This window comes from Pogonomyrmex barbatus, unplaced genomic scaffold (genome assembly GCF_055798465.1).
Source record: "Pogonomyrmex barbatus isolate J1 unplaced genomic scaffold, ASM5579846v1 scaffold2, whole genome shotgun sequence".
Taxonomy (NCBI): Eukaryota; Metazoa; Arthropoda; class Insecta; order Hymenoptera; family Formicidae; genus Pogonomyrmex; species Pogonomyrmex barbatus.
Genome location: NW_028297116.1, coordinates 7576383 through 7591505, shown reverse-complemented (window position 1 = coordinate 7591505; position 15123 = coordinate 7576383). Strand labels below are relative to the sequence as shown.

General features: G+C 34.3%; 3 protein-coding genes across 5 annotated transcripts in view; 2 read left to right on the top strand and 1 right to left on the bottom strand.

Annotated features, from left to right (window-relative positions):
• sfl (N-deacetylase and N-sulfotransferase sfl) overlaps positions 1-5209 on the top strand; it is a 248346-nt gene extending 243137 nt beyond the window's left edge. For both annotated transcript variants that reach the window (XM_011639513.3, XM_011639511.3), the window contains 5 exons: positions 116-298; positions 375-595; positions 672-950; positions 1196-1493; positions 1581-5209. In XM_011639513.3, coding sequence (XP_011637815.2) covers positions 116-298; positions 375-595; positions 672-950; positions 1196-1493; positions 1581-1691 — 1092 coding nt within the window. In that variant the 3' untranslated portion in view covers positions 1692-5209. The remainder of the gene's footprint in view (positions 1-115; positions 299-374; positions 596-671; positions 951-1195; positions 1494-1580) is intronic.
• Positions 4078-9195, bottom strand: Amt2l (Amt-2-like protein). Its single transcript, XM_011639514.2, has 3 exons — positions 7373-9195; positions 6260-7055; positions 4078-6087 (listed from the first exon to the last, which is right to left on the bottom strand). Exons 1-3 carry the CDS (start codon positions 8084-8086, stop codon positions 5561-5563), a joined length of 2037 nt encoding a protein of 678 aa, XP_011637816.2. The 5' UTR covers positions 8087-9195; the 3' UTR covers positions 4078-5560.
• A 482-nt stretch (positions 9196-9677) lies between these two features.
• The window catches only part of MCU (mitochondrial calcium uniporter), a 55012-nt gene continuing 49566 nt past the window's right edge, over positions 9678-15123 (top strand). Inside the window, exon 1 of one of the 2 annotated variants that reach the window (XM_089076321.1) lies at positions 9678-10054. In XM_089076321.1, coding sequence (XP_088932447.1) covers positions 9935-10054 — 120 coding nt within the window. In that variant the 5' untranslated portion in view covers positions 9678-9934. The remainder of the gene's footprint in view (positions 10055-15123) is intronic. The other variant, XM_011639516.3, reaches the window with a different exon arrangement.

Here is a 15123-nt window from a genome sequence, read left to right as displayed (position 1 = left end):
ATGAATTTCGTCATTAATCGTTTTTAATCTGATACAATATTGATTAAATATATAAAACAATTTATAATAATATATGCAACAGTTAAATAATCTTAAACATATATTGCTTTTTCAGATAAATATTTTTATGACGCATATGTCGAATTATGGAAACGATCGACTGGCGTTGTACACTTTCGAGTCGGTGATAAAATTTATTCAATGTTGGACGAATCTAAGGCTATCTAGTGCACCGCCACTTCAACTTGGGGAACGTTACTTCCAGTTATATCCCGAGGAGGCTGATCCAGTGTGGGGAGTGAGTAGACTCAATATTTGATTATTTTTGCTATGTTTTTAAACATTATTAAACGTTCATATATTTTTTGTTATAGAATCCGTGTGATGACCAGAGACATCAGAAGATCTGGTCTCGTAATAAAACTTGTGATCAATTACCGCGATTTCTAGTAATTGGACCTCAGAAAACTGGCACTACGGCGTTATACACATTCCTATCCATTCATCCAGCAATAAGCAGCAATTTGCCGAGTCCAGACACTTTTGAAGAGATACAATTTTTTAATGGAAAGAATTACTACAAAGGTCTCGATTGGTAAGTAATTAACAGCAAATATTAATTTCGCATTTATTATTATATCATTTAAAACAAAAAAAAAAATATTTTTTAGGTATATGAGCTTTTTTCCAGCATCGAAAAATGAGAGTTCTCGATATCTCTTCGAAAAATCTGCCACTTATTTTGATGGAGAATTAGTACCGCGAAGGGCTCATGCACTTCTGCCAAGAGCTAAGCTAATCACTATATTGCTCTCTCCAGCTAGACGTGCTTATTCATGGTACCAGCATACTAGAGTACACGGAGATCCGGTAGCGAACAATTACTCCTTCCATGCGGTCATCACAGCAAGTGATTCTGCACCGAAACCTCTACGGGATCTTAGAAATAGGTATGTAATTGAACGCGAACGATTATCCAAAATGTATTTAATAATATATGAAATGCTATTTGCAATAGTAATCAAAAGTTAATGAACGGATGAGTGGTTAAAATTACGAAATCTTTATTTTCATCTTTATTTTCATCTTTGTAATCTTATATATAGATAAAACCATTAGTATAACACGTAACGTATTATTATTACGGATATTTTAATCGATGTAAGTTATAATTTGATATTTTATTCAATCTCAGATGTTTAAATCCTGGAAAATACGCCCAACATTTAGAAAGATGGTTATCATTCTATTTACCTCAACAATTACATATTATCGATGGTGAACAGTTACGACAAAATCCCGTAGAAACGCTGCACGAATTACAGCGATTTCTGAAAATAACACCTGCCTTTAACTATTCCTCGCACTTGAGGTACGATCCAAAAAAAGGTTTCTTTTGTCAAGTAACTAACGAAGATCGTACTAAATGTCTCGGCAAAAGTAAAGGTCGGCAATATCCGCCAATGGAAGATAGATCATATAAATTATTACAGGTAAAACTCTTGCAATAATTTTTTTTTTAAATATAAGAAATGTATGTGATATAATCGTAATCTGTTCAAACGTTGTGTCTTTTGCAGAGATATTACTTGTCCCATAACACGGCTCTAGTGAAATTATTAAAGCGGCTTGGGTCTAGAACGATCCCACAGTGGCTGAAGGAAGATCTCACCGACACTGTGATGACCTAGCAAACGCCAATTACGTGAAACTTTAACGTTTCCCGGTTACTCGCTTCCGCTGTCAGTGAGATACGTCGTTTGCTAATGGAAGACTTGTAAAGTAATTGTACATTTAAAATTCTACTGGATTTCACATCTTCAAGAGGAAGGACCATGCTGGCCTATCGCAGACTGGCCTAATCTAACTGGAAACCCTGCAGAAGCTAGTCATATAAGCGACTTTATGAAATCAAAGTTGTAATTATTGACTTTTGTTAAACTAATAATATTAGTTTTTTATTATTATCTCTTTTATTTTATTATTAATATTAATTGCTATTGTATTATTATAATTATCATTATCATCGTTACCACGTCGTGATAAAAAAGAATATTACTTGATGCCAATCGTAATTAGATGCCTTTTTATTCATATATACATATATGCATAAAATGGGCCAAATAAAAGCTGATAAACACATGTGAATCGAAAATTATTCAAAAGAAAAATATATCTTTATAAAAAAAATTCACTTGTTTTTATAAATTTTATGATGTAACGACAGATTTCATATATCAAAAAAATGTCCATGTAGTAAATAAAATTTATGCAATAATATTGAGTATAAATGTAACATTGAGTATAAATGAAATTTTACTATCAGACATGATATGCGTGTTGTAACGAATGATATTGAAGAGTACTCTTTTCAGTAAAACGTAATATTTCACCCATAGACATATATAATAGATTGATACATTGAATATTTATCTATGAAAAATCATATTTTCTTTCATACCGTATTCTTTTTAACAAATACAGCATGATCGTACCAAAATTTATAAAATAAAATTGAATTTACTACTATATAGTATATCTATATATATATATATATATATATATATATATATATATATATTTAATTATTAAAAAATATATTAAAAATATATTTAATTTATTATATTTAGCATATTTAATTTTTAGGTCATATATTACGCTGCTTTTCATTCCACTACAACGCATGCTCGTTTTTGTCCTATTCCTATTATTCCTATGTGACCAAAAAAAAAGACAGAAATGCCCGGAGCGTTATTTCTGTCCTTCATATCTTTCACACTGCCTCTTACGACAAGAGCCGATCTATCATATATGTCTATGATTTGTCTATGATCAACAAATTAAAATTCGATTTTTATTTAACGCAAGACTTATCCAAATTATGTTATTTTGAGAAATATATATTTTTTATTGTAAGAATCGATGAACTGTATTACTATAATTTTTAGTCAGGTAGTTCATCGATTGTTCTTGCACCGATTATCGTATCGTCCATACGAGCACTCGCGAGATTTTGTGATTTTAAGAGTTTTTCTCTCGAGTCCATTAACTTTCGGAGATACAGTGTATATTAATTGTCGTTAAATATTTAAGATCAATAATAATGATGACAAGAAAGCTATGTATATTTTGACAATACTATTCTTGGTATCAGCATTGGAAAGGCCAACAAGAGATGTGTGATCGCGTCCGTTTGTACATTGATGTAACGTATTATTTTGATGTTAATATAAGTGTACTATATAAAAAAAAAATAGAATGAAGATTCGAAAGGAACAGCTCAAATGTATCCGAGATAAATCTAAAAACTTCGATCTCGGATTCGTTGATAAATGTTCATCCATTTGCAATAATCTATCAAGAGTTGAAACTGGTGCGATTAAATAAGACCGATAGACGATTATTTAATATATTATGTAAATTATCCGCTGATAAATTATACGAAATTATACGTATGTGAAAATACTTAAGATTTCTTACGATAATTGTGGATACAATTGATATCGTGGATTTGATAAATGTTGTAAAGAATAGGAATAGATTTGTCTTTCAGCGGGTAATAATTATACAGTAAACTTTCGAGATTATTTTTCGCCATATTTTTTATTTTTTATATGTATAGACTCTGTATTTGAATTTAAAATATCTATTTTACAAAATATTTGTAAAAAATATTGAATCACGCGCGCGACTCGAGGAGATTTTGTTGGTCAAGAGAGAATGATAATGGGATCTGATTATCGTATACGTATATTTTTTTATATTTATTTGTCACTTATACGTATATATATCATCTCCAATAATGTGAACTACATGTACAAATATTTTTAATAATACTGATTGTATCTGTGACCATATCTAATTGTACATTTGTAACGAATTCATGAGATTTTAAGAATCTCATGGCAAGTATCTGCGTATAATATCTGCTTGCCGCACTTTTTACATAAAAAAATATCATATGTATGGCTCGTATAAAACTAGCGTTAGACTACATTCTATTTATGCTTCATAATTCATAACATAATGCGAATAGTTAGAATTGTCAAATGTATATTGTTTATGATTTATTTTGTAACAAATTCAAAAGATATGAATCATCATGATTTGTGTATGTAAGTCTATCCTAACGAATGGTGAATTTGTATAAAATTATAACGAATCAAAAATCGCATATAGTCTAGCGCTAGCTTTAGAAAGATCACGAGCAACCTAAGATCACAGTGGAGACAAGATTTTTTTTATTTGTAATTTCATCATTATATCTCACATTACAAATGTTTCTGATGATGCCATTACATTAGATGTTGCGGATGGATCACGTTATATTTAGAAAAAAACCTTTTGTTATGTTTGTATAACTTGTTTTCATTTTTATACTGCCGTTAAAAATATGCCATGTAACGTTTAATAAATTGTGTACAAAGTTTATTGTTAGTACTATAATAGTAGTTGCTAATGATAACAATAACATTAACCGATTGATCTGTTTCGTCGAATTGTGCCATTTTATCAATGTTGTATATATGATTATAATGTATCAATCGCGACATCGGATTTTTAGAATCAATATTCTTAATTTCGTTCAGTATGGCGGTAGCAACAAATGTCCGGATTGCTACTACCTGACAATAACCTGACGGCAGACAAAGTTAAATAATGGACTCCGCGGAAATAGCATTACTTCATCACTGATCTTTTTCTATTTAGGTTTTCCATCTTTCTATTATTATTCAATTTATCTTTCTATTTTATATTTCTCTATCTATATATATTTTTCGTATTAACACAAATATTTAAAAACGTAAAAATGATTGAAAGTAAAAAAAAACATTTGTGTGTAATTACATATCAATGAATGTTATCGAGTTTTGTATTCGAATTCGAAATATTTTTCATATCATTTTATATATTAGCTAAATTAGCAATAATGATTACTCAATGATGATGTACTGCTAAACTGTTATCAAGTTTCGCGGGTATCTGTTTGCATATAAACGCACAGAAATGACAAGCGTTTTGTAAATATTCTGTTTAAATATAAACTGTCGCGCGGAGAAGAAAATACCATCATTGAATAAATGAAATTGCGCGTAGGATGTGCATATGACACTTCAATTATTTAACTTATGACTATTCTAATGTAAAATACTGTAATAACTGTACGAATAGTCTGTAAGTTCTAATAAAAGAAGCACTAAAAATCCTACATTGGATTCGTTTTGTAACGCGACGACATAATGAACCGATACAATGCAATATATATTACATTTTTCCTAATATACATATTTTAAATTATATTTTTCTTAATTTTAAGTTCACGCATTTTATTTACAATTTTTTAATATGATACACATTCGATTCTCTTTATTTTTTCCAGGTACAGGTTTTGTTACACCTTGCTGTTATAACATCTATATTGTTGTGTTGGAATTAAAACGATTTTAAAATTATTATAAGAAAATAATTTAGAATGTAATAATAACTTCTTTAAAAGTTATCTATTCTTAATTTTTTTCTTTAAAACTATTTTCCAAATTTTTCAATATCTTAAATCATTTTATTTATTTATACTGTAAATCAATAAATCATTGTTTATCGCATCTTTAGTAGATTCATTTAAGTCTGGCATCTTTGTGAAGATAGTATCTTCGTCACATGAATCACTAGATGAAGAATCCAAACGTTTCGGTCCCAATACAACTTTTAAATCTTCTTTGATAAATTCGTGGTGTAAATTCATCAATTTTACAGTTCTTCTTAGTTGATAATTTGATTCGTTTAAGTCTCTTCGATCTTCGGACATATTACAATTTTTCGTTGAGATCGATTTTTTGCTCCCGACATTGCGATTGTCGTTGACAGATTGAGCGTTATTTTCTACGACTTCAAATTCTTTCGAAAATTCCTCGTCTATTTCCTCGATAGGATCTAGGGCATATTTTATCTCCTTTCCAAGAAATGTTTTCCTTCCATTTTCCGGGTGATCTTTGTTAATCGATTCACCGGTACCACCTTGATCTTCTATCAATATCGGAGTACTCCCAGATAAAGTATATACCTGTCTTGCTTTCTTTATTCTTGTTCCTGTACATTATTTTCATCATCAATGAGATAGCGAATAATTTATTCTTTACAAAAACGGGAATGAGAATAATAATCTTTTAACAATAAATTGTTACAAGATCATAAAATTAATACAAAGTCAAGACAGAGGAAAACTAGATAGATAATTATCTATTTTATAGATTTTACCGACCTGATGGAACCTTCATAACGTTATCTTCGATTTTGACATTTTCCTTCGGTTTATTCGTAGCAGTAGGCCTCTCCTCCTTAAGCTTATCTATTTCTACTTGATACTTCCAAAATCTGGAACCAACGCTTGGATCATGTCCTCTGCTGGAGGTCGAGCCCGGTTGCAGATAAAGGCAACCGCTGTCGGGAAAGAAGAGTCTTTGCAGAAGCGATCTCGGCGGGCCTCTATCGACGGCGGCGTTAGCTCGTGCATGATTCAGGCATTCCGACCTATTACGGAGTATATCGCAGCACTCCAGCATGCCGAAGACCAGCAGCATTGCAATGCCAACTAAGGTCAGCAATGCGGCCAGGCAGATTAATTGCCAAGAGAAATTCAATAATATCGCCACGGTGTCCTCGTCGTTGCGCGCAGCGCCAAAGGGAGCCAGAATACTCCCGAGAATCGCGCAAACGAGATGTACCGCTATGACATTGCAATAATCCTCCAGGGCACTGTTAAATATCCGCGTGGAAACGAGGTAGAACACGATGCCTCCCAGGCAGCCCAACGCAATGGCTATTTGCGGCGAGTAATCGTTCGCCGCGGCCGACACAGTTACCACGCCGGCGATCGTCCCCTGAACGCATCTCATTACCGTCCAATGATTGAAAGTCTCACGGCTGAGGACGAAATGCAGGGCCACGATTAACAATGTGCAGGAGGACGCGGCCAGCAAATTGTTAACGTACGCGAACGATAGGTCCCGCGCGAACATCCGGAATTTCTCGCGGTCGTGCGCGCTTGTGCACAAGCTCTGTAAACAAACACAGCATTATACATAACCGATTAGGAAATTCGCGGTTTCCATTTAGCTCGAAGATTAATATTTAAAAATCATCACGAAAAAATCTGAAGTTTATCAATTGGTTACTCCAAAGTTATAAATTTCTTCTTAGATTATTTTCAATAATATTTTTTATTTATGTAAATTCTCGTGTATCAGAGAAATTTGCGATTTCTTTCCAAACTCGATAATTAAACTCTAAATTATATAAAAAAATTATATAAAAAAGTTATATCTTTCTGTCGTGAAGACAATTTGAAATTTATTTCCAGCCAAAAGCTATTTACTTGAAGCCCTCCGAAGATTAACAGTAGACCCCCGAAAACGGTTCCAGCGGAGCCGGGAGTGATACTCGCGTCGTCCAAGTCTCTCAATTTTAACATTCTTCTGCCGAGAATGACGCATCCGATCAGACCGGAAAGTCCCCCGACGATGTGGACCACCCCCGCGCCAGCTTGATCTTTGAAAGCCACCATCCTTCCCCCTAATTCGTTCTCGGCCATCCATCCTTTGGCGGTCCACGCCCAGTGGATGAGCAACGGCTGAATTAAACCCGATGAGAGGGCACTCACCAGCAGGTATCCCATCGTGTGCATTCTACCCGCAACGGCGGTGGTGAAAATCGCCGATGTGATCGCCACCGCTTGCCACCCCACGATCGCATTATCTCTGTCGATCGCTGGATCACCGATCCAGTGACCTCCACCGATCAAGCCATCAATGTCGCCGTAGGCAATAAGAAAACCTATTAGGAAGTACATGACGGTGACGCAGCATAGATCTACTATATTCTGAAGGAGTATCAGATTGACGTTGGTGATCGGCACGCTGCCGAGCTGAACGAGGACGAAGCCAACGCGCAGGAGGATCGTCAGGATGAGACGAGTCAATGAGTTCAAGTGAGGATGCGACGTCGAGACGGTGTAGTTGCTGAGTGCGCGAGGATGAATAGCATAATCGTAATAATTCTCATAAAAATAGTCTCTAGTAACGGACGACATTCTCTTTTCCTTTGGAATTGAATATCTCTTCTGTTCGACGTCACGTTATCATATTGTCCTTCGTCGTGATTGAGATACTTTTCGAGATGAAATACATTTTATGCACAAGAGTGTCGTTTTTGCTGGGGTTAAGATAACTGATGGGAAATTCGAGTAAGACAGTGTACGTAGATTGATTGTCTACTGTTTTATCGAATTGATCGATTAACATAATTCGAGAGTTTAACATTTCATTTTGTCAACTTGTAGCGAAAAAGTGTTCTTTTATTCATAGATTTGAAACGGCAAATTCAATGCGAAAGTCCGACGTTGAAATTTAAATCTCGTTGAAAATCGGATGAGAAAATAGTAAATTCTCGCTTTAATTGATTTATTTTCATTAGGATTTTTCAACGAATTAAATTTATGTTTTTAAAACATCTCTAAAGTATAAACAAAATAAGAAGATTTTTAATATTTACGTAAAAGAATATATTTTTAATTAACATTTTTTCTAATGAATAATAAAAATTTTTGTTGTGATTACCCCTTGAAATCAACTACAAAAAATAAAAATAAATAGGTAATTTATAAAAAAGTTTTTGGGTTGCTATAAACATTGAATAACTCAAAATAATCAGTTATTGTGTTTCAGTATTCACTGTTAGTATTGATAGAATATGATATATAAATGACACAAATTATATATATATATTGTGTTGGCAATAAATATTGAAACGTAGCCAAAACAAATCAAATAGTTTAATTTTAAAATAAACTAAATATATTCTGAATGCGACATAATTTTAATATTACCGTTGCAATGCGCGATTTCTCTTTTTAAGAATTAAAAATTAAATAATTTTTAAACCGTTCAAATACTTATAATAATTATACTCATCTTTTATATATAGATACTTAAAAAAATAGTACAACAATTTAAGAATTTTTATACTTTTCCCAATATTTTGATGATACGTATGTATATCTTTAAGCGAAACAAAAAAATATTTAATCTATTTTTAAACTAATGATAGTACTATATTTTAAAATTTTGAAGATCTAATAATGCTATAAGGAACAATCCTACGCGCAGGTATAACGTGAATGAACGAATGAATGAATCAATAAATATCGGCGCTATTTACCAAACATAGTCTCCTCAGACGTGAGGTCTAATACAATTTCTATTACAATAACAAAATAAGATATACAAAAAAAAATAAAAACAGCAGTGAATTTACGTATTTGTAAATAAAAAAAATTAAAAGTGCGCGCGTAACATGTATTTTCACGGACCGCCTCTAGAGCCTTGTGTCCACGGTGCTAGAAATCGGTTCGAGATCTCGGACAGAAAAAGAATTGACCAATCACATTCTCCGGAAGACGGAAAGAGAATATTTAAATAATTGGTCGAATTATTTAAATATTCTCTTTCCGTCCGAGATCTCGGACCGATTTCTAGCATTGTGGACACAAAACTTAAAAGGATCTCTCGAGTCGCGTTTCAAACACAATGAGGACGTACCGCGAACGGTGACGTCAACACCGTTCGGCCAATGCGCGTCGAGCGCGGCGCGACGCGCATGTCGCGTCGCCGGGCCGCTCGCAAGGTCGGGGTTTCGGGTTCGCGCGCACAATGTTACCCGTGCAGCACGGTAGTCGTAGTTGTCGGTTCACTCAAGCCGTGCGACGTGGGTGGTATACGGGTGCGTTGTAGTCCCTCCCCGGTCGAGTTGTGCGAGGGAAGAGCGAGCGACGAATATATCTGGTATATCGCACATCGGGACGTCGGTGGTGGACTTCGTTCCTCGACGACGAGGACAACGAAATGGCAGCGGTGTCGTGTCGGACGATATTCGTCCTGAGATGGTGCGAGATGAGCCGCGTGCTGACCGCCACGTCCTACCTCGCCACGACGAGGAGGTACCGAAAGGTGAGGGAGCGCACGTTGACAGGGGAGAACGGCGAACCACACCTGTATGTCCGGTCAGTCGCCTTTTCGGGAATTCTCCTCCGGAATGGAAATCTCTATTTTCTCTCCCTCGTTTCTCGCAATATTCGAATATTCGAAAAACGTTAAAATACTCCGATCTGGGATCAGTTATCATGTAAGCCGGTTGTGCGTTTATTTTGAAACATACGCGTGCGGATTAGATCAGACTGATATTGCCGGGGTCAGGTGTCCGTCCCCCATTCTATTTGCAGCCGCGATAACTGCGATAATATATTACCGGAGTCCCTGGAGAGAGGAGATCCTGCTTCTCCCACTCTCATACGTGCAACGTGAAGCGTGCAGCGACTTCGGCACAAATCCCTTCCTTTGGATCGCTCGCGTGCTCGAGTTTTTATCGCACACGCGCCTTCTGGAGGGCACGCGATACCTTTGGCGGCATCGCGTCTCCTCATCACAACTTTCAACGTTATAAAAGGACCTGAAAAATGCTAATACGCAAGCAGTAGTTCGCGGAGAAACGAGGAGATCCCGCGCGATTTTTAAACAGAACGAGATATTTCTGAGGAAGAACGTGCTCCGAAAATATGTTACTTCTATTTTCTTCTGTATTCTGTCTTTCTCCAACTTTTTCTCTGTCGAAAATTGTTTGCAGCCCGCAGGTCAAATTGAATGACAACTCGATTGAATAGTTAAATTCTAATTACAATTTAATACGCGATATCGAACATACGTACGTGTCACTCGGATTTCACTTATTAATTATTAGTGGCATTATTAAAACATTAATTGTAATTTGTCGTAATTTAAAACGAACTGTTAATTTTACTGTTAAGTAGCATAAAAATTAGATGCGTTTGTATTCAATCATTTGTTATCGTGAATGCGTATAGTCGTTTCAAGTAATCCGATAATGTCGGTATTTCCAAAAATACAAAGCGATAAGGCGAGTAAACATACGTCTTTCCCGTAAATTAACATGAAACATATATGCGATGTATATGCATTATCAGGAAAAATTAGAAACTATTTCTAATCTCAACGTCATAAATTGCAGTCAATAAATCTACAATTTGATAAATATAGTTTTCTAACGATTTCTGAAAAACCATTATATGACTTTGAATTTAAGAGATTCCATTGCGAAGTGCAAAAATATTGTACGAATATAAAAAGGCTGTTTACTTTTCATTATTCAAAAAAATTAAAGTAAACTTAAAAACTTAATAAATAAACTTAAAAACCATTGGATATATAATGTATAATGTCACGACTATAAATATTAAACAGTCAAATTATTTTTGTGCGTTTGCAACATGCAACAGAAACATAGGCCGACTTTCATTTTTCTAGTCATGAGACATACGAATAACGAATATGCAAAATCTCATGCTAATAAAATAGTTATCATTTTTCTAGTTACCGCATGCAACATGCGGTTATAAGATAAGACATGCATCTCGATGCGTATGTGTTCACGCGCGCCTTCCTTGCGCAGATCACATCCGCAGTACATCGGCATTAATCAACATAACGTTTAATAATTACGGATATAACATGACACAAAATGTTTCTGTGATTTCCATTTCTCATTATTTCAATTTTAATATACTAACACGTGCATAATTTTTATACAATTATAGAACTTATAAAATACGCAATTATAAAATAAACATGATATTAAAACGATAAAAACATTTATAATTTTTAATATATTTCACAGTACCGCGTTATAAAATGCAAATTTACTTGTTATTTTAAAATTGAAAGTGAAAAATTATCAGAATTAGATTGATGATAGAATAATAAGAATATTATTATAAATTTTGTCAATTTGTTAAATTTTAATGAATATCAACTCTATGTCATACAATTTGTATTATTAAATTTATATCTTTATATTTAGCAGACTGTCAATCGATTTTTAACATTCTTTCCAGCTTAAAATAGACCACCTTCGCAAACTCCCATTAAGTTGCAAAAAATACAATACTTCAAGTCAGTGAACAATTTTTTATATTGTAGTGAAGTAATAGAAGCGGGAAAATTATAAAAATACAATTGAAAGAATTAATTAGAATCAATGTAACATCAAACATTGCATATTTATTTTTCTGCCTCATTGTGTAAAGATTCCATTTCAACACTAGCTTTGAAGCTGATATAAACAAAAATTCAATTTCTGATGTTCCGAGGGCAATATACTTTGATGTAGGCGCATTCAATTAATAGAATGTTCGTGCTGGACAATACCCTCTTGTTCTCGATGTAGACATTGCAATTTCGATAATACCGATTTTCGATGGATTTCCCGAGTGTGCTATATACGTCGCATATCTTCGATACGAAATCAAACTGTGTCCAAGCCGTGCTAAACGATCCCGAGTTCATCTCCCGCATCGTCGCCACGGGAAGAGAAACATTTTTCGCGCGGAAAATACGGATACCACCTATGCTCGTAAATCAAACAGCGTCGCGCTTTAGCACCGGCCATCGCGCTAATATTTCATTCGCTAATAGCAATGCTTCACTACTCGCTGTTTCCTCGACGTACATGTCTGCAGATTAAAGCGCACAGAGAGAGGAACTCGCGAACGATGTCTCGAATGCTAAAACGAACGAGAAAAACGCGGACGGAAAAAATGTAGGTCAAACATATTGTTTTACTCCTCGAAACGAAGACAATGGATGTTGCATAGTTTAGTTCGAGAATGAATACAATTAGCATCGTAGAGGTTTCTCGACAGGTCTATTTTATAAATAAAGCATAAAAAACATAAATTTTAAAAATAGCGAATGCAATTGGATTGAATATGTAAAGTTTCGAAAGATCATGATTTCGAAAATCAAAAAGTATTATTAATGCCTCGAACTATGAAAAATGAGACAATATTCCAAAAATTATAAATCAAAGTGAATGTGCCGAATGTTTCAAAATTTAAAAGAAAGAATATATATATGAAATATCTCAGAAAACACACAATTTTAACTTTTGAATTTTGTAACACTTGATATATTCATATATTTTGGATTTTATAATTTTCGGAAATTTGTCTCATTTCTCATATTTCGGGATTATGGCCTTTCGGGACATTGTCTAATTTTTGAAATTTTAAGATTGTGGTTTTCCGGACATTGTCACATTTTTCACATATTACATTTCGGGACTATGATTTTTTTAATTTTTACTTTTTGATATATTTTTGGGGGATTTTTTTACTTACTGTAATTAGTATCGCGAATATTTTTTAAAGTAGAATTTTTCCTGGACCTGATTAAAATGTGGAAATAAAATTGCTGCATATAATAATTTTTATGAAATTTTTATGGAATTTAAAATTAGGATTTAATATTAAGTAAAGCGACGTGAATTAAATTAAAAGTTTATGCAGAATTAAATAATGAAAAATAATAGAATGCATATATATATAAAAATTGCATGTTTATTTTAGAGTTAATATAATTTATAAAATAAAATGAAATAAGATAAAATGCAGAGGATAATTAAAATAGAAGGAAAATTACCCAAATACGTTGCATTCTAGCGTACATAAAAAAATACTGTTGCTCGTGTTATCTGACTTGAATCTCTCTGTTGACACGTGATTTGGCGAGAATTCAGAATCTTGCGAATGATGTGCCATAACTCTCGAGAATTTCTGGATCGCGCAGGTTCAACGAAGTACAAAAGTCCTTCACGGACGCTTATATGCGTCGATAACGCTCCTTTCTCATGTCTCTCAGTTAAATGTCAAGTAAGATAAATCTGCTCGCTGCTCTCCCGTGATCTTCACGATATTTATAAATATTCAGAGTTCTTCGGATGGTCACACCAAAAATATACCGCATTCTCGAGACATGTTTCGACTTCGATATTCGTCGATCTTGTAGAAACGAAATTTTAGAATATCTGTAAGATTTTTTCGAAAAGTTGACTTTTAAATGAAGCGAAGAGTTTCGAATGTAAACATGATTTTTATTCAGAGTTCTCCAAATCATACTAAAAATATAACTGGTTCTTATGTCATTGCTTGACTCAAGGATACTTCAATCGACAAATTCAGTTCTATAAAGATGAAATTTATATATCACAAGTTTTTTAATTATAAGCTTAAAACAACGTAATTTAATAAAAATACAACCCAAGGTGAAAACCTCAATAAGTTTTGTGCGAATCTTTCTTTCTTTTTTAATTTTTATCAAGAAAACAAGTTGTATAACTAATGATACAACAGGGGATCGTAAAAAGTTTCGTATAGATTTTATGGTTGTTCTTCTCTGGTGGTGTTAAAACACCGTAAATTTGCATCACAAGTTTGGAGAAGACCGCTCAGTTCCAGACAATTCTTTTTAAACACGTCGGCGCGACTTTCTTTATCGTTCAATTATGACTCGTAAATTCGGTGATGTGTAAAAGGTAAGTCCGCTAGAAATGCGTACAGGATGATGTATCGTTCCACTGACTCATCTCATCATTCACGATACACGCGTTACGTCATTATGAGAATACATCATACGAGCCTGATTGCATTTTTGCACGAGAAGTTCATCTAGTTGGTATTCCATTGAGCCGGATTTTTCTTACGCTTCACATTTCGCAGCAATTGCACGTAACTACTTTTCAAAGAAAACGCACGAATTCCAACGTTCTCTCTCTCTCTCTCTCTCTCTCTCTCTCTCTCTCTCTCTCTCTCTTTCTCTCTCTCGGATCATTTTCGCGCAGAGGAAAATAGAGGCAACGAGCGATACCTAATTGACGGACGGGAAAAGTATTCTGCGCGACCTGATTATTTCGAAGCGATGAGGTCGATCTACGTTCTCCGACGCGATAAAAAAGTTTTATTCCCGACTTGGATTGTGGTACATGAAATCGCTCCTGATTCAATTGTTTGACATTTCGCGCACAATGCCGTGCAATATTCGACATGACAATGATAGCGAAAAACACGAAGCAACTTTGGCCAATCGATCTTCCGTCTATCTATTCTTGTCAATGCTGATGCACGCGCCTCGGCGTAACAGCTGATCCGCTCAATCTGTTGACTCACCTTGGGTGACAGACCTACTCGAAGACGTGATGAGGCCTCATACGCGATGTCATTGA